Source organism: Corylus avellana, chromosome 3 (assembly GCF_965113065.1).
Source record: "Corylus avellana chromosome 3, dhCorAvel1.hap1.2, whole genome shotgun sequence".
NCBI classification, from domain to species: Eukaryota; Viridiplantae; Streptophyta; class Magnoliopsida; order Fagales; family Betulaceae; genus Corylus; species Corylus avellana.
Window position 1 is genome coordinate 5,684,951 of NC_142492.1, and position 25,705 is coordinate 5,710,655.

A 25,705-nucleotide genomic window follows, 5' to 3' on the forward strand; every position below is an offset into this window, starting at 1 on the left:
TAATGCTGCAATAGGAGAATCAAGATCAAGTGCTGATGCAGCGTGACTTAGTGGGCTGCAGCGAATCACAACAATAAGTAGTGGATGAATACTTGTAGACCTTGATTCTATCAATGATCTAACAAATCTTCTTGACAAAACTAGATACTTTATAGGTTTTGAAGGAAAATAGAGGAATAAACTCAATTCTGAGTAATTCTGATCATTAATAAAAATCAATAATCAACATAAACTGATAAATTAGACGCTATAAGCATGTATTTGTAGTCCCAAGGCTCATAAATCTAATAAAATATGAAATAAATACCCCAAAAACCCCAAATCAAATAAAATAACGAAATATTGACTCCAAAACCCTAAGCCTAGTAAAACAAGGAAATAAAGACAGCTTAACCTAATTAAAACGCAGAAAATACATAATAGTCCCGCGTGCACTCAATCACAGCACGTATGCGATCTATCGTAGATCGAGTGCTCGATCGCAGTACTAGACGCTCGGCTGTTATCTAATCTGCATAATTCTCCCCTAGTTGGAGAGAATTCATCCTCGAATTCAGCTGGTTCTTTCCACGGTCCTTCGGATGCCTAGTCAACTCATTCCACTCGTTCTTCCTCAAGATCAAGACAAAATACCACCCCACAAAAAAACGTGACGCTTCTCATCATCGAAATAACTTGACGGTTGTTGTGAAAGCCCCACACACTACTTGGCAATATTTCGGATTTGCCATACTTCTCTCGTTCCTTCTTTCTTCCACGTGCCATGAAAATACTCAAGAACGTGTCAACTATTGTTTCCCTTGTGAACATATAATTTTTCTCATCCGCATAAAACTCACCATATTCTTCGTTAGGCAAATTTAAAATATCTTCAACACCAAGGAAATCACATAATCAACCTCTTCATCATTAAAATTAGACACTTCACTTGGAAGGTTTTCATCAACTCTTCATAATCGTCAATGTCAACTGTGGATTCTTCATCTTCCAATGGGTCATCTTCTTTGAGATAGAGTCCGCCAAACTTGGAAAAAAACCCATCTTTTTCGTGCTCCTCCATGGGTCTTTCCTGTTCCCATGAGTCATCTTCTTCGGGCTCCTCATCTTAGGTTGGTGGAGAATTCCAATCCACGAATCCTAGCGAAGGATCTTCAACATCTTCATGTCTGAACTCTTCATCAATGAACTCGAATTCCTGAAACTCTTCATCCACAAATTCTCTTTCCTCCTTCATAGAATATGGATTTGGTTGATGGATTTGAGGCTCGTGAATAATGGTTAAGTTGGCTTGTCGCGGTATCTCCGTCTCAATCCATGCCCTCCGTCGTTGAGATTGCGCCCTACGGGCGACAACCACATTGTCTTCATCCACAAAGCGTGGAGTTGTTTGATGGTGACGAACTTTAGGGCTACTCATGTTGTTAACTCGGGTCGTGAAGGCCTCTATTTGTTTCCGCAGTATCTCCACATCATCCTTCATGCATTGCCAACGAATCGCCGATTGATTCGTCATCTCTGTTGCCTCCCTAGGCACCCTCTTTTCTCCGGACTTTTCTATCTTTTCTTTTTGGGTGTTGAGCTTGACGCCTGCGTCCCGTGATATAGCATGGGCTTGTGCCGTTGGAAATTCCTTCTGCACTCCTCTCCCCGCATAAGGATTGACAGGTTCACCCTCAACGATAAATTTGTCTCCCACCCCCGCGAGTTGACAACGACGAATACTCGGATCATCCATATCTGCCAAGTGATCGGTAGGAACCCCGTGTTGGGTGCGCGCACGCCCCTTCATCCACACGGTTAGACCACAAAACATCTCCTCCATGTGCCGTAAACGAATTGCCGGTTGCTCCTTACGTGCTGCCTCTGTGCGCACGTGCACTTCGTTCATGTCTGTTAGACGGTTGCTCCTCCTCATTCATGGAAAGTAATTTGAGCTATGATACCAACTGATGTAGTGTGACTTAGTGGCCTGCAGCGAATCACAACAATAAGTAGCAGATAAATACTTTTAGACCTTAATTCTATCAATGATCTAAGAAATCTTTTTGACAAAACTAGATACTCTCTAAGTTTTGAAGGAAAATAGAGGAATAAACTTAACTCTAAGTAATTCTCATTAATAAAAATCAATAATCAACATAAACTGATAAATTAAAGGCTATAAGCATGTATTTGTAGCCCCAAGGTTCATAAACATAATAAAATATGACATAAATACCCACAAAACCCTAAACCTAATAAAATAATGAAATATTGACTCCCAAAACCCTAATCCTAGTAAAACAAGGAAATAAAGACGGCTTAATCTAATTAAAACGCAGAAAATACATAATGGTCCCGCGTGCGTTCAATCGCAGCATGCATGCGATCTATATCGCAGACCGAGTGCTCAATCGTAGTCACAACGTGCGCTCGATCGCAGTACCAGACGCCCGACTATTATCCAATCTGCATCAAGTGCCTTAATGATCTTGATGTGTTTTGATTTGTTTATACATATGACGGTGCAGCCTATATGACATTTTTTTTTTGTTTATGGTTTCTGTCTTCTGATGACCTTGCTACACTTTGATATTTTCTATGTGGTTTGACATTATTGACTTGATATTTGGTTGATAAACTGTCCCTTTATCCCTTGTTGACAAAAGAGAAAGAAGTTTTTGGGATCAAGTTTTTTCTGAATCGTGATATATGATGATATATCAAGTTAGTGGTTGAAATGTTATATTTCTCGATGGTTATACTAATGTGATTAATTATAAGTTCTGAATAGGAATGGTGCATGTAAATTTTTGAACCCATATCAATATTTCCATATATTCCTATGTGCATAATGAGTTTGTTTAAGTGTTTCAAGTTTCACTCAGAGTTCGTTCAAGAGGCTTCTGATCTACTTATGGCTTGATAGGTTAGGAATGTGTCTTGGAGGGGAATATTGCAACTCATTCGTATATGTAAAGGGTTTTTCCATCGAATGGCCAAAGTAGAAGTTTGTTAGGTTTGTAGTTGGTGCATTCGGTGTCCAAAACTTGTTTTTATGTATTTGGAGATTGGGTATATTTGTAATTAGGTCTACTGTTGAAGAGTTTGAAGAAACGGCTGAAAAAGTCAAGTATAGAGATTGATGTGCAGACATGGACATGAAGTGTTCGGACATGATGAGTTCTAACGAGTCTCTATGCCCTGGGTTGTCGGTACAGATCAACGAACACCCACTATCGAGTTAGGCTAGTGTCCGGACAATGTGTATTCCAGAAACCTCCTGTTGGTTGGGATGTCTAGACAAGGCTGCAGGCAGGAGCTCTTAGGTTACTCTAATGTCCGGACAACAAGTACATATGTCCAAACAGTAGATAGAGATGTTTGAACACGACAAATTTGAATCTAGAGATGTCAGGACACCAATGAGCAATGTCCGGACATAATGGGCGGTTAGGTTTAAAAAACCGTAGCCATGTTCGGACGTCCAATTTCTATTTAAAGCCTGCTTTTCTCTTAACTTTCACATCTCTCCGACATACCAAATTTAAAGGCTCCCAAGTGAGTTTTGAGAGGCTAGTCGATCCCAAGAGCATGGTGTGATAGTACTGCACAGTTATTTCTTTTTCTCAGTTTTTGTTGTTCATCGTATGATACATATGACTATATGAGTTCATATGAGACTAATATTTTGACTGTTTTGAGGAGCCTAGTATGGGCAACTTTTGTAGTTGTACAATTATTGATTTTATGGCCTAGTATTGTTTTATACATATATTACATGCAAGAGCCAATTTGAATACTGTTAAATAAATAATGGTATAACCCAAAAATTGGGCCTACTTCTTTTGATGAGACATGGCATGTTTGATTTAAGAAAAATGCTAATACTATAAAAGTATCCCATATTTGTCCCACAAATATCACATTAGCCACATTTTTTTTTTTTAAAAGAAAAAAAACAAATCAAAAACTAGTGTCAGATTTGCTTTTCACCCTCCCACTTGTTTTCTCAAATTTCTTTCCCCAAAATCTTCATCCCCCCTCTTCTCCATTCCTCCAAAATCGTCAGATTGATAACTAAACCAGTCGACGGATCAACAATCCAACGGACGTCAAGCTTCATGCAACGCAACACCGGGTCATGAACCATCGTATTCAGCAAGCACACACATTGTACACCACCCAGCCCCATACACATTGTATACCACCAACAAACCACCACATGCCCACTATCAATGAACCATTGCCGCCAACGACAAATAGCTGAGATACAGTCACAGAAAACATCGTCACTAACGGAGCTGGGGTGGCCAGTTAGTGTTTAAAAGAAAATTTTAACTTGATAATAATTTAATTGATTAAGTTTTACATTACAAGTTAGTCTATTTATAAAAGATAAATACTTGCAAGAAAATAAACATTATCCTAATAGTAAAAGTAAATTTAATCTTAATATGAAAAGTAAACATAATCTTAATAAGAAAATGAATTATAAATTAAATAATTTTTTTTATCCTTTTAGTCGAGGACATGTGGTTCACGTGAATCACGTCCTACATCAGGGGCAGTGACTAGGTCAGATGTTCCTGAGTGAAATATTAGCAAACAGAAAACCAGCAAGTAGTGGACCAACGACCAACGTGATGTACGTACTTGGGATATATCTGGGCTGAAATCAAATGCAATTAAAAAGTAGTTAAACCCACGACAGCTATGAGCCTATGAGCATTATTAATGTTGATAAGGAGGACGGTTGGATCGATGAAGTTTCCTGCATTATTGATTGATCGCTACTTGACCAGTCCATCAACCGCTACGCGCGACAACCTTAACCTTCTTGAAAGAAGACTTTGAAAAGGATGAATTAAGATTTTTTCAGATTCATTTGAAATGGACCAATTAGTTCATTTGATAATATTCAATTAATTTTATTGAAAAAGTATTTTTGTTTACTTAAAAAATAAAAAAATGAAAAAAAACCTTTCCAATATAAGGGTGGACGCAGTGACAGAAGATTGGGTGGCCAGGACCCCAAATGACAAGAAAAAAAAATTTTATGGTTAATTTTTTTTTTTTCTGCTAATAGCTCCCATCAGCTAAATTTTTTCGTCAGGCCCCTACCCATTTTCAAAGCGGATCAGGATCCCGGCAATGCCTTAGAAATTGCCAACCAACACTTTTATATATCTAAGCCATTAGATATATCTAATGGCTTAGAATAAGACACCTAAAAAGTGGGTGGCATTATTCCTGAGGTCGAAATTTTTTTCTTCCAAAAGCTTGTTTCTTCCTTCTTTCCTTTCAGAGCTGGCCCCGTCGACCACACACGGCAATTCATGTGCACTCCCATTAATTACAGATTAGACATATGGCAATTCATTGAACTGACTTCTAAGAATTTTCTTCAACATTGGTGTTCTGAACTTGACACTGTACGCCATAGCTACCAAACCTCTACTCTAAGACTCTGTCCACCAAATCCGAATCACGCGAACCAAAAGAGAGCCTCTCTCTGTCTCTCTCTGTCTCTCTCTCAGACATACAGTCCACAAAACCCCCTTATCCATGTCTAGCCACCTAAACCTCTTCTTCCTCATCCTCCTCCTCAGTGGCCCCACCAATGGCCGTCACTCATCTTACGATGTAGTCTCCGATGGTGGGGTCCAGCAGGTCCACGCATCACCCTACCTGGCCCTCAACAGCCTCTCTGCGGCGGGTTCCTCCTGCGATGAGACGTACGGGTTCTTGCCGTGCACCACGTCCGTGCTCGGCAACCTCTTCCTCATCCTGGTCTACGGCTACTTCATGTTCCTCGCTGCGACCTACTTGTCGGACGGGAGTGAGCTGTTGTTGGAGATTCTAGGCACTGGAATCGTCGGCGGTCTGTTACTCCCCATTCTCGGTGCCGCTCCCGAATCCCTCATCATTCTGGGTACGTACGCAGCTTCGTTTCATTACAGCGATTTTTGCTTTTTTTTCTTTCTGTTTGGTTGCTTAGAAAGTTATTCGTTTTAGGGTTAAATACTCCAAAAGTCCATGTGGTTTCACAACTTTATTTTTTCCTCCCTGGGGTTTCATTTTTATCACAGGAGGTCCCTGTGGTTTTGATAAGTGACCAAATTAGTCAATCCGTTAGTTGACCGTTAAATTGACACGTAGACCAATCAGACGTCGACACGTGGCACATATATTAATTTTTTTTTAAAATTTTTTTTTTAATTAAAAAAAATTTTTAAAAAAATTAATATATGTGCCACGTGTCGACGTCTGATTGGTCCACGTGTCAGTCCGTACAGTCAACTAACGGTCAACTAACGGATGGACTAATTTGGTCACTTATCAAAACCACAGGGACCTCCTGTGATAAAAATGAAACCCCAAGGGGAAAAAATAAAGTTGTGAAACCCCAGCGACTAATTTAGTATTTAACCCTTCGTTTTAACCAAATGAAGAAAGCCGTACGTAATCTTGTTTATCTCATTCATGTAACTTTGTCTCCAAAAGAGGTCATGGTTCTAAGAATGCTGGTGTGCATGACTGTTCATGTACGTCAGGTTTTTTTTTTTTTTTTAATAATTAAAATAATAAAATTAATTATTTTATTATTTTAAAATAATAAATCAGCGCAACACGCCGGCGTGATGTTTAGCATCACCTCTTTAAAAGATAGCTCAATCAATTGAGACCACGTCTAATGAAGCAGAAGTCATTAATTTAAAGCCTCCCCCTCTCTCGTATGGACATGTAAAAAAAAAAAAAAAAAAATTTCATCGTTATTTTTTTTTTTTTTCACCATTAAATATATAAGATAGTTATGAATACTCTTTTACTGCTTTTTGTAGTGTTTTCACTGTTTCTAATATTTATGGAGGGTTGTATTGCGTGTTTGCTTCTATAAAATGTTTCATTTTAAAAAAAAAGTGGTTGATTGGAGTTTCTGTTTATCGAGTAAATCGAAGTTTTGTCTCTTATTTATTTATTTATTTATTTTTTAAATTTTAATATATATTTAATTTATATGACCCAGCACAATAAGAGTTAACTATAAACTAAAAATGGACTTGAATTTTTTGGACAAAGTTTTCTTTCAAATTGAGTTGGAGAAATTTCTTTTAATTTAGTTTATAAAAGTAACATGTGTCAATTTTTTTAATAACATGTGAGATGCACATATTTTTAATAAAATTTATTTAAACTTTATTCATGTAATTAAAAAAACATGTACATCTCACATGTTAAATAGACATATATCATTTTTATAAACTATATTAAAGAAAATTCTTCCGATCTAATTTGGAGAAAACTTTGGGCCGGCCGAATCATTACAAAGCAACAAAGGTTGCTGCATTGACTTTGAATTTTTTTTTTTTTTTTTTTTTTTAATTTTTTCTAAGCTCATGACTTTCGTTGTTGAAAGCAAAAAGATGAGCTTCAGCCCTTATACCTTTGAACCAACCTTTCTCCACCGCTCAATCCATTAGTGCTAAACACCACCATACATTCTTAACCCCCAAATTGAGAAAAGTCTCCCCAAGAATGGAAAGGATACGCCTACTTGTGGGGACCAGATTTCCTGGTGCACTGCTAGCCAAGGCGCCTGCTGCAATTAGGATTTCTTCACAGCCCATGGTGCTTGTTGTGTGCTGTGTGTGTGTACGCCTACGGCTTGGAAGAGTGAGATTTGTGCTTTCTGATTTTTTTTCAATTGAGTGAGACACAAATCAAAACGAATAGCAACTAAAATAACAGAAAGGAACCAATTAAAGGTGACAGGACCAAGGGAACAAGAATTCACAGGACTGGGAGCGAATACTGGCTCATCATCCAAACCTCTCCACAAAAAATCTCTCAGCAATTTTTCTAACCAATTAGCAAAACTAATTGGGATAGGAAAACTGTAGAGAAAATAGGTTAGAAGGTTGGACAGAGTGTTCTTAATCAATGTTACTTAACCACCCTTAGACAAGTAAAGTATTTTCCAAAAGGCTAAATTTCTCTCTATTTTCTTAATGTAGAATCCTAGACAGACTTGGCCTTAATCGGAGCACCCAAAAGAAGACCCAAATATTTCAAAGGCAAGGAAGAAATGGTACAACCCAAAATATGAGCCAACCCGCTCATATTGGGCACGTTACCCACATGAACCAACTCTGATTTAGGCAAGTTAGTCTTCAAACTAGAGGCAACTTTAAAACAAACGATGACACATCTCAAATATCTCATCTGGTCTAGAGCAGTCCCACAGAAAACGAGGGTATCATCTACGAAAAGGCAGATGGGATACATAAACAAGATCATCACTCCTGGCCCCCTACTATAATACTACTTAATGCAATCTATAATACTACACATTGTAGTCTCCAATCTCATATAATCCGTAGAAACTATGCCATTGACGAACAAAGACTTAATAAAGTTATTTCTTTTGTTCGAGTTGGTCACCAAATAAAAAAGCTTTGTGCACTTCTCGCCCTCTCTTCACCACAAATGCCTTTAATTTCTGCCTCCAACTCACGTTATGGAGTAGACCTCTCCGAATCACTAATATTTCTTGCCTTCCTCAATTTCTCCTCATCACATAAAGTTCTCACTTTTTCCTGAAGTTTCAAGCAAACACAAAGTACAAATCAGTTGGTTTTACGCTTTTATAATTGGGGTCTTTTTTTTTTTTTTTCTTCCTAAAGATGACACGACACTTACTGATGTAGCATTCTTATTGGGGTGATAATTTGGAGGGTAATGGGTCAGATAAGACACATGCAACAGAGGACAAACCTTTAAATTTAATGCTAAAGTGACATATGGACCTATGTAAAACTTGAGCAATATCTAATGACTTTATTCTTAAGATTAAACACTTAAAGAGTACTTTCAAAAAAAAAAAAAAAAAACTTAAAGAGTAAATTTGATGCAAGAGAAATTTGAAAAAATTGTTATTTTAATTATGCATATGTGTTTTAGTTTTCCTTTTTCAATAATGATTTGGTTTTTCCTTTCCTATTAAGATTTGTTTTCGTTTTCTTATTAGGATTTGTTTTCCTTTTCCAATTAGGTTTGCTTTTACTTTTCCTTATTAATTTAGAAGGTGTCTAACCTATATAAAGACATCTAATCTTTGTTAGTTTAAAAGAATTCAATTTATATTATCAATTAAATTTAAGTCTTTCAGAGTTATTTCTCTGTTTACTTATTTAGGGCACTCAAAGATTTTATCTTCCCTATTTGTTATTTTCTCTATTTTTGAATTCTCTTTCTAATTTTCAATTTTTAGTTTCTGCTGCTATCATACGCTGTCAGAACAATCTTAGTTTTGTCCGGCATCAAAATTCAAATCAGATCGACAAAATATGATTTTTCTTAAAGACTTATTGATGGCTTATAGTTTTGTTGGTCATGGATTCCATATATGATATCTTTTGTTATTTTTATTTTTTTAATTAAGGGCAATGTTGTATTTTAATTTGTTTTATAAGAATCTTTACTCAGTATCAATACGAATTGCATGGCAAAGTTTTTAAATTTAGATATGATACACAAAAGTATAAATTTTAAACTTTAAGAATATGATTGCTTTTTCAGAAAATAAGTAAAATTTTCCATAAATAGATGGTACCAATACCAACAAAATATTACAACATTATCCTTAATTAAAAAAATAAAAATAACAAAATAAGAAATAATAATAATAATAATAGTACTGATGTCTCACAGTCCACCGTGGTAGATAACGACGAGTGGTAACTTGTGGTCCGGGCCGTTGATTTTTGGGAGGAAGAGCCGAGCCGAAATGCCATGTTCGGATGAGACGACGACGTCATTGGACCAATAGGAAAAAGGCCAGGGACCCCGTATCCCTCTACGCGGCATGTTTGTATATTTTGAAGAATCATGAGAATTCCTGAGTTGTTTCGTCGGTGCTTGAATCCATTCCAAAATATGCGTCTGAGGTAGCGAGAGAGAAATTAAGATGGTTACCAAATGATGAAGAAAATGAAATCAATGTGACCCACGGTGGGTTACAGACCCACGGCTGTGGGTCACCACTCACCAGACCCATGGTGGGTTAGCGTTTCTAAGGTCATTCAAATATACTTTTAACAAGCGTGAGTGAGGTGTTTTATTTATTTATTTTGATATATATATTGAAAATTTTGCAAATTTTTAAATTTTAAGAATGTGATTGCAAATGGCACTAGTTGGCTGATTTTCTAATAAGTTATCTCGTCTTGTATAGCAGCATCTGGTCTTTCTGGAACTACAGCAGCTGCTCAAAGTCAAGTCTCTGTAGGAATGGGCTTGCTTGCTGGGTCAACTGTTATGCTTCTTACAATAATATGGGGATCATGTGTTATAGTTGGCAAGTGTGACCTTGTTGATTCAAAGGCTGTAGACTCGAAAGATACAAAAGGCTATAGCTTAACTGGTATGTCCTTTAGATTTTCTTTTTCTCTATGATTTGTAAATAGATAGAAATGGTGGATAATGAATCCAAAGCACAGGGACTCTCTCTCTCTCTCTCTCTCTCAACATCAACACATTGGGTAACCATCGGCCATAGCAATGGAGGGAGAGATGGAAAATCTCTTTAAGTTACTTAAACATGGAAACAAAACTTGCAACTGCAAGACAATGCTTTGGGCTAAACATTATATTTTGTTTAAAGTGAAATGTGATCAGTAATATCACATTGTTTAATATGACCTGAGGCAAGTGTATGTAGAAATTACTGTGGTTTTATCTATCTTACACTATTATGATTTGTACTTAAAAGTTCTTTGTGTGTAGAAGAGATGCATAAACAATGTCGTCATCCATTGAAATGTATTGCATTATGATTTTTTGGAGAGTTAAGGGTGGGCGCTTAAGTTTGTTAGGTGTTAGATATTGGTCATATTCGGTGTGTCAAAACTCAGTGTTTGTTTTCCTTAAGTTCTTAGAAGTCTTGCGGCAATTTGTGTCTTATTTTGAGCATTCTGTGTAATTTCATCTTGAATCTGTCATGATGAAATGCTGACAGATTTGATCAATAAGTTTGGTTTACTTTTTGTAAGATTTCGTCCTAACGTCAGCATTCCATCATGACGAAATCTCCTTGACGCTACTGTCCCTTTTCGTCATCATCTCACCATGATGGAAATCATGACGAAAAAGACATGTTTTGATATCCAACCTTCTGTAAGGTTTCTTGCATCCCATCATGACAAAATTGTCTTTGAAGCTTCTGTATCTTTTCGTTGTCATGACAAAATTGTCTTTGAAGTATCTGTTTCTTTTCATCATCATGACAAAATTGCTAAATAGCGATGAAACCCTAGCATTTCGTCGTGACCTTTCCACAACCATCATGACGAAATTCTAAATCTCAGTTTTCGTCATCAAACTGTCTTGACAAGATTTCTGCAAATGAAGAAATCTGAAGGATGTATTACAGTACAAGGAAAGATATAAATAAAAATTTATACTCATTTGGAGCTTAAGCAAGCTAATTATAGTTAACCTAGATTGGATTCTAGAGGTGCTCTTGCTTCAATTGTGTTCTTGCTTCGTTGTGCTGCTATTTCTTTGTGTTATTGTTAAGAGCTTATCAATGGAGTTAGTGAGGAAATGCACTACGTGAAGATCGTTGAGCTTGGAGGCATGCCAGTTGGTCTGCTATCTTACAAAAAGTTTGGAGTTTACATCAGGTTGTAAGTTTTTCTTATGTCTATAATCTAAATCTCTCTCGTAGTAATTTTTTGGGTTTGGCTTCCCCGGAGTGGTTTTTTCCAATATGTGTATTTTTTGGGTTTCCCACTTCGTAAACAAATATGTTGTCTTATGATTGTGATGTGCATGTCTTACTTTGTCTTCACTTAGTTTATATTATTGTTGAGTTTATTGTACATTGTTTGGGGATATTACACGATCCATGTGTTCTATCAAAATTATTATCGTAGACCTCTGAATCATTTGCTTATCTGTCCTGTAGAATGAACTGGTCAGTAACTGTGTGAATAAATACTTTACATTGATTCATGACCAATAAAATCTCCACTTTTGCAGAATCTGGTATTAGTACTGATATCTGGACTTGCTACACTGCAAGGATTATGGCCATATCTGTCATCCCATTTGTAATCGTTCAAATACCACTAATTTTCAATTCAATTTCATGGAGGCGCTTGGCAGTCTTGATTGGGCTTATCGTCTCTCTTCTATTATTGGCTTCTTACTGCCTTTATCAGGTAAGCGTGCTTGTGCTATTATTATATTTTCTTTGCAGTTTGATTCTCCATTTTTATCTCAATTTTCATTCCCTTATTGGTAATATTGAATAATCGGTTTTGTGTACTAAATCTGAAAATTTTGATGGTTTGTTCTACTGAATGTTTTAGACATTCTTGTTAAACATGTACTTTTGCTGGTTTGAATGAATGACCCGTTTTCATGCTCTGGTTTTTGTTATGGACCTGACAATCAAGCGACTTGGTCCATGTTTGGATAGTAAAACCAGGCGTTTTTATTGATACCTTGGTTGATCAGTAAGATGAAAAATCAAATGACTACGGTTGGTGGGAATCAAAACATGGCTTTCCAGACAGTGGCGGAGCCAAGATTTTCTTATTGTAGGGGCGGGATGTAAGATTAATACTTAATTAATATAAAATTATATTATATTATACTATAATTTACCAAAAACCAATATAGATTATTTCGTTATTTCAAAGTTTCAAACACTTTGAAAAAATATTACGTGTCCAATTAATTACTTTGAATATTTAATTATCTATTATTGGTATGTAATTATTTTTGAGTTATTTTATTTAACATTTAGAAAACATATTCACGTTAATTGATATAAGTCTATTGTGTTTTTCTTATTTATCCTCTTAAGAGTGGCCGTATAGCATTGGGCAGAGGAGAAATTTTTTTTTTTTTTTTTTAAAGAGTGGGCAGAGTTGAACCAATTAAAGTGGCTGAAATTAACCCACAAGAAAATAAATAAATAAATAAAATAAGGCTGAAATGTCAAAAATTTATTGTCCACGTGGTAGGCTGAAAAAAGAAGGAAAGTGGGTCTCTCATGTTCCAGAGAGTCAGAGAGAGAGAGAAGAGAATATGAGACTTTTGAGAGAGAAAAAAAGTTCCAGAAAGGAGAAATAAACTATTTGAGAAAAATGGAGAAAAAGAGGGGAAGCATGAGGACTGGATGACAGAGATGGAAGAGAGAAGCTGAGCAAGAGAAGAAGAATAAGAAGAAAAAAGGAGGAGGAAGAGGTAGAGGCAAGAAAAAAGGAGGGAGATCAGTAGGGGCAAGAGAAGAAGAAAACAAAAGGAAGAGGAAGAGTAGGCATAAGAAAACTTAAAACACTACTACTCAAAATTTTTTTCCAGGATTTTTGCATGGGCAGCGCCCCTGCCTATATCCGCCACTGTTTCCAGAGGCAAAGTTGGGCGACTGATTTGAATAAATTATACGTCTTTAGGAGGAGGGAGTTGAACTCTTTCATAATTTTAAAAGAGAATTTTAGCAGTTCAACCGAAGCACATGGGAGTCAAAGATATTTCATTTTCCTATTTTTCTGCTAAGGAAGTTTGAAAGAGAGCCTATTGAACATAACCTCTAACCCACCTCGAAAGGAGTGCTCTAAATCTCGAGGAAGATTAGATTTGCTATTGTGGCTTGAATATCTGAAATTCTTTCCATATTTATGTCTTACTTTCTGATAGAGAAAATGGAAAATGTCGTGCAGATCCTTCATCCTGAGATCCAGAAGAGAAAATTGGCTTCTCTGAAGCACAAGCATGTTATAGTTGGACTTCTAAAGCATCTTAAAAAACGTGCACTTGGAAGGCTGCTCAAGGAGGATGGTGAACCTGACGAAGGCGTTATTGAGAAGTTAGTTCACTAAGTAACAGAATTAATAAATCGTTTACTTTTTTCTGTATTTGCTGAATTTTTGTTGGATCTCTCATGACAGGCTGTTTTCTGCAATTGACGCAAATAAGGATGGAAACATTTCAAAAGCTGAATCGAGAGCATTGATTGTTGGAATTGAGTTTGAAGAGATTAACCTGGATCAAGAGGATGCTGTAGATAAAGTAATGAAAGAATTTGATACGTCCCGTAATGACGTCATTGATATGGATGAGTTTGTCCAGGGCGTTAAAAGATGGCTAAGGAAGTTAAAGAGGAGGCGGCCTGCCTCTGGTGATCCTGGTCCTCACACAATGCATTCTATAAATGTCTTTCACCAAGTAAGTTGAGCTGTTTCTTATTCACACACACACACATATTAACATGATGCTTCTTGATTTCTTTGAAAAATTCACATACAGGAAATAAAAAGAGAGGTAGATTTATGGGATGTGGGGGATCAAAGTGATGAAGTTGTCGAGGGTGTTGAGGGTTCCAAGTGGATCTCCATCAAAGCAGTGCTGTTATTGGTTCTGGGAACTCTCATTGCCGTGGCATTTGCCGATCCCCTGGTAGATGCTGTTGATAACTTTTCTGATGCCACTAGCATTCCTGCTTTCTTCGTCTCCTTTATCGTGCTGCCTTTGGCTACAAAGTCCAGTGAAGTTCTCTCAACATTTATAACTGTTAGGCGTAAGAAACGGCTGCTTGCTTCGGTAATACTTATGGAGGTTTGTTTTTTATATCCACTCTCCTTATATACCTTTAGGCCCGCTTTAGTATGCAGAATAAATTCTTAGAATAAAATGGTTTTCTTTTATTTGGTAAGGGACAAAGTTTTCTTTCAAATTGGGTTGGAGGTCCTTCAACGTAGTCTATAAAAGTAACATTTGTCCATTTTTTTAATAACACATGAGATGTATATGAGTTTTTAATAAAATTTATTTCAATTTTGTCTCTTCTATTAAAAAAATATGTGCATTTCACATGTTTATGAGACACATGTCATATTTATAGATTAGGTTGAAGAAAATTCCTCCAACTCAGTTTAGATGAAAACTTTGTCCTTTGGTAAGGGCCTATTCGTAGGAATAGTTATTCCCGTGAAAATAATAATAATAATCTAACGAAGAAGAATACAACCCATTGAGGGTAGTGGGCCACTCACTTTATTTTTTAATGAGTTGAAAAAAATAATAATAATGGGGGGATTTTAGTATTTTTGATTTAATTCCAGTTAGAGCATGTGTGTTGTTATCAAACTAAGGAAAATGAATAACTATTCTATTCTACTCTCCTCTATTCCGAGTAATAATTACTCTATTTCCGAGTGGAGTAAAATAGTTATTCATGTTAAAGTAATAATTAAGTGAATAAATTTACTTCTTTCTCTAAGCTTAAGCTTTTGGGATAAGTTGTAATTTAACATGGTATCAGAGACAAAAGTCATAAGATTTAACCTTGACTTCGTCAATTCACTCCCATTTAAATTAAATATTCCTAACACTCAGTCTACCAAAACCCACAGACTTGGACAGGGGGAGAGAGCATTTGCCAAGACCATCCAATGGCAGACAACTCAGCTTCACCACATGCCCAACTCGCCGCAACAACCCTAAAAGATGATGTTTCATCCTTTGAAGTCCCAAAGGCCGAGTTTTCGACTGCGTGCTAATCGAACCGTCGTGTCCCGTCCCAACAGCGGCGCGGGGTTCACTGGAAATCGAGTTCAGATTGGAGGATGGGTCAAGACGAGCCGGAAGGCCGATAAGGACACATTTGCGTTCCCTTGAGCTCAACGACGGGGTCGTGCTCAGGGAACCTGTAGGTCATCGTGTACACATCCATGGCGGATCTGAGCCCGCTCGTGTCGACCGGCACGTGCGTGGTCATCGATGGTGTACTGAAGCTGCCTCTCGCCGGGACCAAGCAAAAGGTGGAGCTCCGGGGCAAGAAGGTGGTCCACGTTGGCCCTGTTGTGCACCTTCGGTCGAGAATGTTAAACTACTAGTTATCCCAAAAGTTTAAGTTTTGGGATAACTGGTAATTTAACATGGTATCAGAGCCAAACGTTATGAGATCAAACCTTGACTCCATCAATTCACTACATTTAAATTAAATATTTTACGTGTTGGGCCTCACCTATTAAAAGAGAGTTTGAGCCCACACATGAGGGGGAGTGTTAAAGTAATGATTATGTGATTAAATTTACATCTTCCTATAAGCTTAAGCTTTTGGGATAAATGGTAATTTAACAATTCATGTTTCTTAGTTCGGTAACAACACATGCTCTAACAGGAATTGAATCAAAATTACTAAAAACACCACATTATTTCTTTCTTTCCTTTTTAACTGAAATTTTTTAAAAACAAGGAACTTGAAAAAGATAATAGGGGTGGCCTTAGCCACCCCCAAATGCTATGGGGGTGGTTGCATCACCCCCGACCTCTTCTAAGGGTGGCCGTCGTCTTATTCTTCAGGTTTTTTTTTTTTTTTGAAGGTTTGAAATAATATAAAAAAAAAACAATATGGGTTTTGTGTGTGGAAAATACAGTATATTCTGTAAGGAATAGATATTTTTCTCATGTTTTAGAGGCTACATATTCCTCATCGTAAGGGAATTGAATGGTCATTCTTAGGAATGAGCCCCTACCAAACAAAAGAGTAGATATTCCATAAAAAATAGTCATTCTATTTCAAGGGCTTATTGCACAAACCAAACAGGATCATAGAGAAATAGTTATTCCTCAATTTAAGGAATAGTTACTATTCCAAGGCAAAAAATCTTATAAAAATATGGATTAATTATTCAATTCCATAGGTTTAATCCTTGTACCAAACATACCCTAGTACTCACACCACATGGTTGATACTTGGATAAATTACAGAAATTAGAAGATGTATACTAAATTGTGTTATAGGTGTCTTACCTAAAGTCTACAAAATTTTAAACAACTCTTCCCAATAATAATTAGGACATATGGTGGATCTTTAAATTTCTATAGTCTGGTTGTTCTGGGACTTCTGGTGAGTGGAACCAACCAATGAAGGAGATCCTAATCACCAATGAGGCCCCATAATATATTGCCTGAGCCTACCCATCCTTGGAAGTCAAGAGACAATTAAGGATCACCTGGATTTTAACCATAATTTTGCATTTATTTCCCCTTAATTTGGATATTATTGATAGCAGTTTGAATCAATCAGTCAAAATATGGATGTCATTGATACCATTTAACAGCTGTTGTACTTTCACTCTGACCGGATTTGTTTATATTACTTGACCAATCTTCAAGTAGGTCTATCTAAAATAAATCCAGTATTTGATTGATTGGTCACATGAAAACAATGATGTGTATTAGCTGAGCTTCAACTTCAAATTATTGATTTTCTACAAAATGCTAACTACTGTAGTGTTATAATTCGTTAATTTCTTGGTGCAGCTTTATGGCGCAGCAACAATGAGAAACGTCCTCTCCCTCTCTGTCTTCTTAGCCCTTGTTTACATTAGAGGGTTGCCATGGGATTTCACAGCTGAAATGCTGGTTATTCTAATTGTCTGCGTTGTAATGGGTGCCTTAGGCAGCTTCCGCCGCACCCGTTACCCTCTTTGGACATCTATTCTAGCTATTCTACTCTATCCATTCTCCCTGGCGCTGGTTTATGTCTTTCATTCCGTTTTTGGGTGGTCATAGATTCACGGCTGTCCCGAAGTTTGACACGTGGCGATGCAGAAATTGATGGAATCTGTGTCCGATATAACCAGTAGTGTGTTAGCTTAACCACCAACTGCGAGGAGTTCCATGCCTACTAGAATTCAAATTATCATCAACAAGCTATAGATGACATTTTATGAAATATGAAGTTAGTAAGATATTTATTGTGCAGAGTGTGATGCTAGTTTATTGTTAAGAGTCCTACATTTAGTCTCTTTTTAAGTCCTAATTTGTTTTGAATAACTTGGTGGCTATAAAAGGTTATGTACGTTGTAGATTATTTTAAATGAATGAATAGAGTATTTTTATTGAAATTCTAAGCTATTGAGACAAGATTTCTCTTTTTGTGGTGTGATTCTTCTTGACAAGTGAGACTCTATTCAACATAAAAAAATTATCATTTTTATGGATACCTATTCCATCAAAAGCTGGCCGGAATTATGGCGAGGTTCAATCCTAGTGGGAATTTTGAGTGGGAGGAGTTCATGAACAAAATATCTATTGGTAGTTTGCAGGGACCTGAGAGACTGTTGGCTAGAGTAATACTTCAGAACATGCTGCCAATCAACAGAAATAGTGAGGTCACAATTGACACAGCCAAACTAGCCTATTGTAACACCCCCAATTATAGCCTTGACCATTCTAGTAGGGTTACTGGCAATTCTTCTAATTGAGTTAACTAGTAACTAACTAAAGCGATCGTCCATCTAGCATACTAAGAGTAAATGTAGCGGAACGTGAAATTGATAAATCTGAGATATCTAATAATCATAAATTATACAGATTTTTCAGCTTCTCTCTCTCGATAAGCTTTTTCCTTTTTCTTTGAAACAATCCACCTCCCCCATGAGGTCCCTGCACCACCGTTGTGCGGGTTTTCCGGTGAGGAGGGATGGACGTTGTTCTCTTCCTCCTCCCCTCTTCCTTGTTGCCTTTTGCGGTCGCCCCCCACCCCCCCCCCCCCTTTGTCACCAAACCCCTCTTTTTTTGGTCTCTTTTTGCCACGTTGCAGCTTCACTGACGCTTCACCGCCTCCTGACCACGCTCCTCCGCCACCAGACCACCTCATTGTCCCTCTCTAGACGTTTTCCATCCTCAGATCCGATTCTACGATGGATCTCATATCCGATTCTCTCTAGGCCAAATATGTCACTTTCCGTTCCTCCTCTGCTCCGACGCACCCAGCCACCTTGTTCTCCGGCCTTCCAGCTCTCCACCGCTTCCGCCATCTTCATTTTTCGGCAACCACACGCCGCCGCGTGGATCCAATGCTCCGGCGTATAGATCTCACTCTTTGCCACGTATTTTCCAAGCTACAACCAGAAGCTCCCTTGCCAGCCATCCTCTGTCCTTTCGCTATGTTGAACTTGATTTTTAGTGGGTTTATTTATTGTTTTTATCTTTTTCTCTGTATTTTTAATTTGTTAGTGTTTTGTAGCTTTTCTTGTTATTTGCTGCTTTTGTGTTGTGTTGTTTGGGTTACTGTCTTCCAACTCTTCAATGGTTTTATCTTTCTGCGAATACTTTTATAACCGAATCTGTGTTGGTGCTTCTCTATTTTACAGTCCCTACAATGGACTTTGATAGTGCCTTTATCGTTTCAGCCTCCTTTCGGTGGTTGTTGTAGTTTCTAAGTCGGGGTTCAGATAGGTTCATTATTCTGTTCTCCTTTTACTTCTGTTACCGCTTTATGCAGCCAATTTGAGAGGACCGGGACAATTGTTTGCCCAATTTCCTACCGTGTGTTCTTATTTTTGCATTGTATTGTTCGTTTTGGGTCTATTGTTGGAGAGCCTACCCCTTTTTCGGTTTATGTTTGTTTTTTCTTAGGATCCCCCATTTTCTCTTCCTTCCAAATCAAGAATGGCAAAAATCCTCCCTCGTAACCCTTTTCCCCAATCAATTTGAAATAATAATAATAAGAATAATAATAGTAATAATAATAATCATCATCATCATCATCATCAATTATGCATGTATTTACATCGATCATAAACTGGAAGCTACTAATCGAAATCTAGGTATTCTAATCAAACATGGTATAAAGGCCCAAACTCATTTCCTTTAAAAGTCCCTTCAACAGTTAACCTGACAAATTGCAAACAGTATGCAAGTCTAAGACTTAGTAAGTAAATCTCACAGTCGAGTATGGAATGAGCTTTGATTTATTTGCAATAATAGACATGTATTGTTTTGGTAAGCAATTGAGGTGTTGCATATGTTATTACACAATAAAAGTATAACTTTAGTTTATGATATGTATATGTGTAATTCCAGTGACAATCGCTAATTTTTAATGCAGAAAACTAATACTTTAATAGGTCATAACTATCATATATGGTCTACTCGAAATATTACCCATTCGGCGTTGTCCCGATGGACCTGTAATACAATATTGATGCCCGGGATATTGCACTCTACCATCCATAACACTAGTAGCCCAACCGAGCCTGACATCGGGTGACCCGCACTACTAATGATGTACGTCATGTAGTGACCCACCAATCAAACATGGTTATCCCAGTCACAAAACAACCATTGGATCCAAGGCTGATATAATACACACGCACATATTTGGCCATAAAATCAAGTCTATATGGTAAGCCTATGACCATTATACTGTACGCATTAGTGTACTATGTCAGACGATGCTTCTTATTAATCAGTTATTAAAACATTTAAGAAGTTGCATGAAAAAGTCATTATGCTCATAACATATTCATGCTCAGTCAGCTGACATATTGTACGTTTTTAAAGAGCTCAATCGTAAGTATTTACTTGTTTCGTACGCTCGTTCGATTCCTCAAATATTTCGAACTCCTGCTATAAAGAAACATAGTTTATCGTTATGTGCTATACTAAGGAGCCTATTTTAAACACATAAGACCCTATCGAGTAGCAAACTAGCTTAAGGTGACAAAAACCCTTATTTCACCCATTCTAGACACTGTTCAAATATTATGGCTTATGGCTGAACGTTCAGGCTTGAGGGCAAACGTTCAGTCGTAATGTAGAGAACTTTCAGTCTGAGGCCAAAATGCTTGAAAAGCTCACATCTTCAAATCATTACATAACAAATCTCATCTTAGGCTTTTAATGAGTGCATGCAAACATAGTAAACTACAATAACATGCTAACATAAGCAAACATAAGGTATCTTTAAAACGTTTGAAAAAACCCTTTTTGTAATGACCATACTTTTTACAATAATAACACTTAACTTTCTTTTTTGACTTGGATTGCGATCAACCTCTTGATTTTCTAATAGCCCATAACAAATAAACCATCTACCTGATCATAACTACATTTTCTATTCAATTTAGTCCTCAACTTCATAGAATGTAACGAAAACTTAATGGCCGCTAAGGAGATGATATCTCTACCGTACAACATTGAATTAATAAAATAGGAAAAAATGCACTTTACCCCTTGAAGTTTGGCCTCTTTTTCAATTTGAACCTCAATGTTCAAAAATTTGCAATGCACCCTCCTAAACTCTTAAAAATTTGCAATTCAAACCCTCCGTAACTCACTGCCGTCTAAGAAGACGAAAAATCCATCATGTGCATTTTTTAGTCCCATTCTTCCCAAAGTGCCCCTAACAAATTAATTTTTTTCTTAAAAAAAAAAAATAGAGGAACAACTGGGGGTGGCTACGGCCACCCCCTTTGGGCCATCCGGCCGTGGGGGTGGCTAGGCCACCCCCATGGCCAAAGGGGGTGGCTAGCCACCCCCCAATGGCCCAAGGGGGTGGCAACGACCACCCCCAATTGTTCCACTATTTTTTTTTAGGAAAAATATAATTTAGCCCTCCAAACTACCAGCAATTTCCATTTTAACCCCCGAATGTTAAAAAAATGATATAGTAGCCCCCAAACTACCAAAAAGTTACAATTTGGCCACTCCGTTAGTCAACATCGTCAAATTGGATGGAAAATGCAAAACGACGTCGTTTTTTTAGGTTAAGTTACTAAAATGCTATTTTGAAAAAGAAAAATCAATCTAAAAAATGCCCCAAAAAACGACGTCGTTTTGAAGAAAAAAAAAAAAAAAAAAAAAAAAAAAAAAAAAGGTGCTTTAGGGGTGCTTGTTGGCCACCCCATAGGCCATGGGAGTGGCCGGCAAGCCACCGCCAGGCCTGTAGGGTGGCCGCCCAATCACCCCGACAACTACTCGATCTATGTTGCAGCAACACAAACCCAGGCACATTGTTTCTTCCAGGGTCATTAATGGGCCCCGGCCTCGAGATTTGCAGCAAAAACCAACCCCCTTCAATTCATCACCACCTTAATTTAATTTGCTTGTGGATACAAGTATGTGGGAGGTGCTTTAATTCACACCGCACAATGATTGTATGGAAGCCACTCGTCATGAAATGGGTAGATGTAGAAACCTGGCCAAACCAAACCAATGGTTGTGAGAAAGACTTTCGCTCCACGTACGACCCACCCTTTCTCCCCCATTTGTTGTCACTTTCTCTCTGGTTTTCCATCCAGTGCATGTACCTCTCAAATGGCTTGTCCCTCCATCCACTAACATATCTGCTTTTACGTTGTTCTTCCAGAATCTGATTCCCAGATGCATGTGATTTTTTTTCCCCCTCAAAATGATGTTGTTTTGAAAGGCATTTTTAAATTGATTTTTTTTTAAAAAAAAATGGTATTTTAGTAACTTAACCTTTTTAAAACGACGTAGTTTTGAATTTTTCATCCTATTTGACGGTAATAACTAACGGAGTGGCCAAATTGCAACTGTTTGGTAGTTTGAGGGCTACTTTATCACTTTTAGAATATTAGGAGGCTAAAATGAAAATGACTGGTAGTTTGGAGGGCTAAATTATATTTTTCTCTTTTTTATTTAAAATTCAAAATTTCTAAATTTTAAGTTTTTTATGATTTTTTTAATTTTTTTAAGGGGCAATTTGGGGAGAATGGGACTAAAAAAAACGCATGTGATGGATTTTCTGTCTTCTTAGATGGCAATGAGTGACAGAGGGTTTGAATTGTAAATTTTTGAAACTTTAGGATGGTGCATTGCAAATTTTTAAACATTGGAGTTCAAATTAAAAAAGATGTCAAACTTTAGGGGGAGTAAAGTGCATTTTTTCCAATAAAATAATTAATGAAATCAGGTAGTGAGCACAATAAATTTAGGTCTTGATCCTCATCAACTTTAATATTAATATTTTCCAAACCTAAAATAATTTTATTAAGATATTAAGATGATCACATAAAGGCTTTCTCCCTTCATCTTGTGGGTACGTATAGAACTATTACTTCACATAGGACATAAAAATTTATGTGATTCGGCTTTACAAGCTAACATCTACAAACAAAGACAATAAAGAGGAAATCCACTATCGGAAGATGGAGTACAAAAAGTAGTAGAAAGAAAACCACTCAAAACCTGAAACCATAACATACCAAATTCTTTCACATAAAAGAGATTTTTAACAACAAAATATATATATATATATATCCGTAATTCTCTAAGCTAGGGTGCGTTTGAGATTGTGATTTCATAAGAATAATCTGTATTTTTAAAAGAAATCGCAAAAAGCAAAGCGTTTGGCATTGCGATTTCTATAAGCATGTTAAGGGTGTTCATTTGAAAAAGCGCGAATTTAAAGCAAAGTCACGATTTCACATAACAAATATTTTGTGCAATAATCACCAAATTTTCAAGCGGAAATGAAAAAAATTCTAAAAATACCCACCTAAAATATGTTAAAAACCTATCTTCTTTATTATATGTCAGTTTGAAATCTTTGTCTCAAGGAAAAAAAAAAACAAAAACAAAAAGGCATATAGAAACAAGTAATTTGGCAAGATACAATTGCTTATGTAGAAAACTCAAAGTTAATGTCGAATTATAAGTCATTACTTTTGTTTGCAAATGTGTTAAAATTAAGGCTTATACACAAAAAGAAAAAAAAAAATTAAATGAAAAACTTTAATTAAAAAAAATTGAAAAAAAGTAAAAAATATATATTTAAAATAAATTTTTTTTTTAAAAAAAAAAAAAAAAAAAAAAAAACTGGATTGTTCTTTCAAAAAGTTAAAATAAATTTTATTAAAAAAAAACATTGCAAGCAATCGCCAGCAGCCCAGCAGAGACGTTAAGGGACGGGATAATTCCGGTAGTCAGGTTCAACTTCATGACGATGAAGGTGAAGAGAACCCCAAGCATAGAGCTCACCACAAATGCCCCGAAAAGTCAGCTGCCTCTGCCATGAGGGCACCTCCTTGCTGGAGAATATTTCCTCAATAGATTCCTTGAATATTTCATCCTTCTCATCTGCATCTTCCACTTGAACTGCCTTTTTGGTGTACTTGTCTTCTTCGTCACACACGGCCACTGCATCCGGCCATGCACGGTAAGCCATCGGATCCAATTCTTCTCGTACCTGCAGGTCACCTTCGCCATGGCAATCTCAGGCATAGATCAATCAATGAGAAAAAATAAAAAAGCCCTAAATCAAACATACAGCAAAGTGAACAACTGAGAAGTTGATTAAACTGCACAAGAAAAAAAAAGTTGATTAAACTGTTTTTGGGGTGGCTCGGCCACCAGCAAAAACATCTTGGGGGTGGCCAGCCACCCCATTAATGAGACGGGAGTGGCCAAGCCACCCTCGAAAATGGCAAGGGGTGGCCGATCGACCCCATGGTGGGTGGCCGGACCATCCCCAGTTACCTAGGAGTGGTCTGGACACCTTCCAAGGGTGGTCCGGCACCCCATAAGTTTTTTTTTTAAAAAAAAAAAAATTGCTTTTTATTTATTTATTTTTTATAAATTTTAGTATTTTTTGTTTTTATTTTAATAAGGGTAATTTTGTCATATTGTTAGCATTGCGGGGCATATTGTCAATTTTTTGAACGTTGAGAACGACATTGTCGCAATTGATAGTTTGGGAGAGAGATTGTCAATTTGATAATAGTTTGAGGTAGGGGTGTCAAAAATTACCAGGAAACCGGGGAACCGGTTACGGTTCCGGTTGGGAAAAATAAAAAACCGGTGACCCCGGTTTTAACCGGGAATACCGGAATTGGGTGCATATATATAATAATATTTTTTTTTAATATTTTTTATATATATATATTAATTTTTTTTTTTTGGGGTTTTATTTATACTTTAGGGTTTTCTTTCTTTCGTCTCTTTCTCTCTTTCACTTCCACTTCCGCCTCCCTTTCTTTACCTCTCTCTTTCACTTCCAGGATTTTCTTTCTCTTGGATCGCATTTCTTGTTCATTTTCCGCCATTCTAAACAATCCTACCTACAAGCCTAAACCTTTATCACAAAATACACCCAAAAATTTCGCATCCTACACCAATCCCATTAGAGTCTTAAATCTTATTTCTAGCTAAAACACACCCAAAAATGACAAATGCGAAAAAGGGTCTATAAAAGAACCTGTAATCCTTCCAATCTCTTGGTTCCCAAGAATCGGATAAAGCTTCAATAACCTTTCAAACTGGAAATCATCACTAACATTTACTCAAAGACTCGGTTTTTCATAAAACAAAGACTAAATCTTTCTATACTGGAAAAAAATAATAATAATGTCGACTTGAAGAGTAAACCCCAAATGACGTGGTCAAAACTGGTTACCTGGTTCGAAAAACTGGGTGGAAACCGGAACCGGCCGGTAACCCGAATCCCAGTTAACCGGGACCCGGTTTTCGGTTCCGGTTTCCCAAAACCAGGAACCGGGGTACCCTGGTTCCGGTCTTCAGTTTTGGCCAAAAACCGGGAAACCGGACCAAGTTGACACCTTTAGTTTGAAGGGGTTAAGTAGACTTTACCCAATACTTTAAATAGAAATCTGACATAAAATACCTAACTTGATGGGGAAAAAAATCACTCGAGTGTCTCATCATTTGAGTTTTAACAGCGCCTTCTATTAGAATGTGGTGTAAACCTTATTTTACAGAATCCAATAGAAATTTGACAGATAAGATAAAAACACCAAATATAATAATGATGAAAACATCATACCGTATCTTTAATTCAAATTGTTGTGCACGGAACTAAAATTCAAGATACCAAAGAAGCAAAAAAAGAACAAAATAAAAAATAAATCCATCACACAAAACACCAAGATTTAAG

The 25,705-nt window shown here is 36.9% G+C and overlaps 1 protein-coding gene across 1 annotated transcript; it reads left to right on the forward strand.

Annotated features, from left to right (window-relative positions):
* The first annotated feature begins 5,547 nt into the window (after positions 1-5,547).
* LOC132174461 (sodium/calcium exchanger NCL-like) lies at positions 5,548-17,574 on the forward strand. The gene is made up of 7 exons (XM_088514781.1): positions 5,548-5,914; positions 10,220-10,405; positions 12,025-12,206; positions 13,716-13,861; positions 13,944-14,220; positions 14,302-14,610; positions 17,323-17,574. Exons 1-7 carry the CDS (start codon positions 5,548-5,550, stop codon positions 17,572-17,574), a joined length of 1,719 nt encoding a protein of 572 aa, XP_088370907.1.
* Positions 17,575-25,705: the final 8,131 nt, after the last annotated feature.

Excerpts from the sequence above, each read along its gene's own strand:
- LOC132174461 (XM_088514781.1), top strand. The coding sequence starts at position 5,548 with ATGTCTAGCCACCTAAACCTCTTCTTCCTCATCCTCCTCCTCAGTGGC. Across the intron at positions 12,207-13,715 it reads CTTCTTACTGCCTTTATCAG|ATCCTTCATCCTGAGATCCA; the intron begins GTAAGCGTGCTT and ends AATGTCGTGCAG. Across the intron at positions 14,611-17,322 it reads CTTCGGTAATACTTATGGAG|CTTTATGGCGCAGCAACAAT; the intron begins GTTTGTTTTTTA and ends TTCTTGGTGCAG.